General features: G+C 58.1%; 2 protein-coding genes across 2 annotated transcripts; one reads left to right on the top strand and one right to left on the bottom strand.

The window, feature by feature from the left end:
* Positions 1 to 730: 730 nt before the first annotated feature.
* On the top strand, positions 731 to 1,873 carry GUITHDRAFT_75942 (hypothetical protein; the record flags this gene model as incomplete). Its single annotated transcript, XM_005826937.1, has 1 exon — positions 731 to 1,873. The coding sequence occupies one exon, from the start codon at positions 731 to 733 to the stop codon at positions 1,871 to 1,873; it is 1,143 nt and encodes a 380-aa protein (XP_005826994.1).
* A 38-nt stretch (positions 1,874 to 1,911) lies between these two features.
* Positions 1,912 to 4,168, bottom strand: GUITHDRAFT_114006 (hypothetical protein; the record flags this gene model as incomplete). Its single annotated transcript, XM_005826936.1, has 6 exons — positions 1,912 to 1,999; positions 2,117 to 2,639; positions 2,749 to 2,835; positions 2,878 to 3,211; positions 3,253 to 3,773; positions 3,817 to 4,168. The coding sequence occupies 6 exons, from the start codon at positions 4,166 to 4,168 to the stop codon at positions 1,912 to 1,914; spliced, it is 1,905 nt and encodes a 634-aa protein (XP_005826993.1).
* Between the last annotated feature and the right edge of the window lie 390 nt (positions 4,169 to 4,558).

Raw genomic sequence — 4,558 nt, 5'->3', positions numbered from 1 at the left:
CTCGCTGTGCGCTGTGTGCCAGGAGGTTTAGCTTGTTCCTGCTTTGTTTTGCTTGAGGCACTTTTTACCTTCTGCCAGTAAATCCACTATTCAAAACATAAGCCCGAAAAGAACCAGCACTGCTGCTTGTCTGCGCGGCAGCGCCAGCCCAAGCGCGAAGCCGCGCAGACAAGCAGCCTAAGGGTCAGGCAATCAAGCAACAAGCAGCAGGAGCATGCAGGAGGAATAAAATCCCTTAGACGCGATACCCGGAGGCAGCCGACTGACCACTGTCAGTCGAGACGTCCGCTCTGTTCCTGCTTTGTTTTGCTTGAGGCACTTTTTCTCTTCTGCCAGTAAATCCTATATCTTGCATCCTGGCAGCGGCCGGCCCTGCCCCGGACAACCCGGCGTAGCCTGCTGCCAGAGTCACTGAGTCCGAGGCTCCGGCCCGGCCGGGCGCCCCCCCCTCCCCCGGTTTACTCAAAGTTAAGTCAAACTTTTAGAAGAGCCTCAAGTAACTGAGGCTCACTCACCGGGGTCGGACTCGTTCAGTCACTCGGCGTGAGGCCCCGATAAGGCTCAGTGACCGCCGGTACTAGGCTAGTAGTAGTACTCGCTCATGAAATACGGTACTCATTTTTTAACTTAACTTTGTGAGTAAACCTTCAGATACAAGGTTGTTATGCAGACGCTTGTGCGGGCAGGGGCATCCAGAGGAGGGAGTAGAGGATGGGGAGGAGGCGGAGGGATGGTGACGAAGGAAGAGGCACATACGATAGCGAGGAGCAGAGCTCGAGCCTACCAGCATGGTGCTGCCGGAAAAGTGGTCGACCTTCGAAGCGATACCGTGACGAGGCCTTGCCGGGAGATGCGGCGGAGGATGGCAGAGGCGGAGGTCGGAGATGACGTGTATGGGGAAGACCCCACGACAAACCATCTTGAGGGAGTAGTTGCGAAGCTGCTGGGCAAGGAGGACGCGGTTTTGATGGCCTCTGGTACCATGGCAAACTTGAGTGCAATCCTCGCACAAGCGGGACGAGGGGAGGAGGTGATCGCCGGCGAGGCCAGTCACGTCTACAGGTGGGAGCAGAGGAACGTGAGCGCCTTGGGCGGATGTGCCCTGACTGCTTGGCCAAACGCGTCAGATGGCTCGATCCTCATGCCTGATCTTCCTGCTCTCTGCTCCTCTGTAGATGCCCACGTCCCCATCCCTCGACTCGTGTGCCTTGAAAACACGCACGGAGGATGTCTGGGTACAGCAGTGGGACGAGAGGAGATGAGGGAGATGGGTCGTAAGATCAAGGCTGCGGGTCTTGGACTCCATGTCGACGGAGCTCGACTCCTCAACGCTGCAGTCGCGCTGGACGAGGAGCCTTCGACCCTCGTTGCCTGTGCCGATACCGTGAGCGTGTGCCTCAGCAAGGGGCTCGGAGCTCCGGTAGGAAGCGTTCTTGCTGGAAGTCAGACGACCATAGCGCACGCGAGGAGGTGGAGGAAGGCGTTGGGAGGAGCGATGCGACAGTCGGGGATGCTTGCGGCTGCAGGGCTGTACGGGCTGGAGGGGTACAAGGAGCGACTGAGGGAGGATCATCGGCGAGCAAAGGAGCTACGAGAGGAGCTCAGGTCAGTCAGCAAGAGACTCGGAGGCTTCGAGGAACGCGCGGCGCCTCACCCGACCAACATGGTCTTCCTTGACTTGTCGTGCTCGGGGTTGAAGGCAGAGAGGTTGAATGAGGAGATGAGGAGGAGAGGGGTGCTGGTCTCTTCCTATGAAGGCGGGTCGACGTGTGTTCGGTTGGTTCTCCATCGAGACGTGGACGACGACGACCTTCGACTTGTTATTCTTCACATTCAAGACTCGATCCAACATCTCCTCCGCTCTTCGCACTGACTTCCTTGTTCCCTTCCCTCCCAGGGTTCCCAACGGGTCTAGTCGAGGGGGCGTGCGCGGAACGCGAGCCAAGGCCACTGCTCTCCCTTGGGATGCTCCTTGTCTATCTTATCCAGATTGAGATGCCTGCTACGACGTCAGCGCGTCCTCGGAACTTGTTGGGATCAGCGGGCAAAAACAAAGCGTGGAGGGGAGGGACAGCGGAGGAATAGAGGGGAGGAGTAGTGGAGGGAAAGGAACCACCTCTCGAGGATCTTGAAGGTATCTCCCTTCTCCCACGAGTCGTTCTCGATGATGAAGATGGTCTTCTCGTCTGCGATGCCCTCCCCTTCCAACATGCTCACGATAACTCCCAAGTGCCCGAACCGCGTGCTGTCGATGAGTACTACGTCTGGTTTGCATCCAGGCCGTGTCTGCAGCCAACGGCCGAGCTCCTTGCTCGCCACCTGCCGCTCGAAGTCGGCGTAGAAGTTGGAGTAGAAGCCCTTGCTCGGCCACTCGTTCCCTTCGCTTCCTTCCACTTTACGCATGACGTACTTGCGGAGGTTTTCAAGGCTCAAGCCCAGCTCGTTGATAACCTTCACATTGCCCTGCTCCTGCCACCGCCACTGCGCGTCCTGAAAGATGCGGGTGAGGCCCTCGAAGAGCGTCAGGCTCCAGTCTCGCTGCTTCTCCTCGCACTGGTTGTTGAGGGCGTCTACCAGATGATCGGTGCTGCTCGTCCCCTCCGACGTTCCCACGCGAACAGCACAGACGGGGGAGCTGCCTGTTGGCGAGAGATGAGCCGAGTCAGAGGAAAAGAGACGAGAAGAAGGAGAGAGGGAGGGGGAAGAGGGACGAGAAGAAGGAGAGAGGGAGGGGGAAGAGGGAGATACCGGCAGGGACGCTCTTCAAGACTTTGCGAAGGAAGAGGTTCAGTTCTGATGTCAAGCTCAAACTGGGGATGACTTGAGTGCAGGTGCCTGAGAAAGCATGAGGAAGAGAAGGGAGCGACGGACAAGAACCTTTCTTAGCAGGTGGAGCAGAACCATCGCCATCGCCATTGGCATCATCTTGTATCCAAGACTTCTTCTTCGTCCCTCCTCCTGACTCTTCCTCCCGGCTCTGAGTCTTTCTCGTTTCCTCCTTCCGCTCCTCTCCCAAGATTGTGGGTTCACTTCTTACCAGCGGACGCGGAAGTGTAGGCTCGCGATCCTTGGGGTCAGCGACGGCAGCAGCGGATGGCTGCTTCATCCTCGCACGGAAGTAGAGCCATGGCCACTTCTCGCCCTTGGGGTGATCCTCACCTAGCGGCGCCTCCACGTAGATGCCCTTCTCGATGATCTCCCGCTGGGTTCGCTGCTGGAGGGTCAGCGTGAACGTGAGGGAGGCGACCGCACCTTCACCCACTCGTGTCCGTCCTCCTTCTTCCAGAAGTCGTTCTCGATCAGGAACACCGTCCGCTCATCCGCCATCCCTGGCGTGTCGAGGATGGTCGCGATGATTCCAAGGTGAGCGAACCGCGTGCTGTCGATCAGCACCATGTCCGGCTTGCATAGCGGGCGCGTCTGGAACCAGCTGGCGACCTCGCGGGAGGCGATCTGCTTGTCGATCCCTTGGTAGAAGTTGCGGTAGAACTGCTTGCTTGGCCACTCGGACCCCTCCCCTCCTTCGATGTTGGGCAGGACGAACTGCTGCAGCTTCTCGCGGGTCATCACAAGCTCGTTCACCACCTTGACGTTTCTCTGCTCATTCCAGTGCATCTGAGCCTCATTGAAGGAGGACGTCAGTCCCTCGTACGTCACCAGCTGCCAGTCTCTTCCGTGCTTCCCGCAGAACTTGGAGAGAGCGTTCACCAGCTGCACCGTCGTCCCCGTCCCGTCTGCCGTCCCGACCTCCATCACGCAGAGCGGCTTGGTATCTGCGGGCAAGTAAGTGCAAGGGTAGCGAGCAGAGCGGCAGACCTTGAGGAACAGTCTCCAGAGCCTTGAGGATGAAGTCTGAGAGCTGAGAGCCAGACATGGCGCGTCCTGACTCCACCCCGTAGCGCTCGAGCTCGCTCAGTCGAGCTACCACAGGAGTGCACTTGTTCTCCTCTCCTCGCTCCTTGTCCTTCTCTCCCTTCGCCTTGGCAGCTTTCACCTGCTCCTGCACACGGGTCAGAACGTCCTGGCGCTCGATCTTGCGGAAGCCGGAGCTGCTGAGCCAGATAGAGTTCCAAGCCATGATGAGGAGGACGAAGAAGAGAAGCATCAGCTGCGACCGCGTGACGAGCGTCCCCAGGGAGGCTGGAGGGTTTCTCATCTTCCTAGACATCTCTGAGAGTGAGCCTAAGCTTCAAGAGTCTGGCTGCCGAGTCTCGTCCTGCCGTCAAGGGCCATCACTCAATGGACAAGAGAGCAAAGGGACCAAGCGCTACACGCTCTCCTAACAACAGCATTGAATCTTGCTTGTTTTACTTTTATCCCTTCTCTCAACAATTTGACCACTTTCGCTTCCCCTGCCCCTCTCCCTCTCAACCCGCGTCCCTCCCTCTTCTGTCCTCGCTCTCACCCTTTCATTTCCTCCTCTTCCTCTTCTTTCCTCCCTCCCCCAGCCTTCTCTCCTCTCCTCTTCTATCTATTATCTCGCTCCTCTCCTCTCCTCTCCTCTCCTCTCCTCTCCTCTCCTCTCCTCTTCTATCTATTATCTCGCTCCTCTCCTCTC

The sequence above is a fragment of the Guillardia theta genome (genome assembly GCF_000315625.1).
Source record: "Guillardia theta CCMP2712 unplaced genomic scaffold GUITHscaffold_71, whole genome shotgun sequence".
NCBI classification, from domain to species: domain Eukaryota; class Cryptophyceae; order Pyrenomonadales; family Geminigeraceae; genus Guillardia; species Guillardia theta.
Note: the sequence above shows the minus strand (reverse complement) of the source record. Positions and strands in the feature narration are given on the sequence as shown.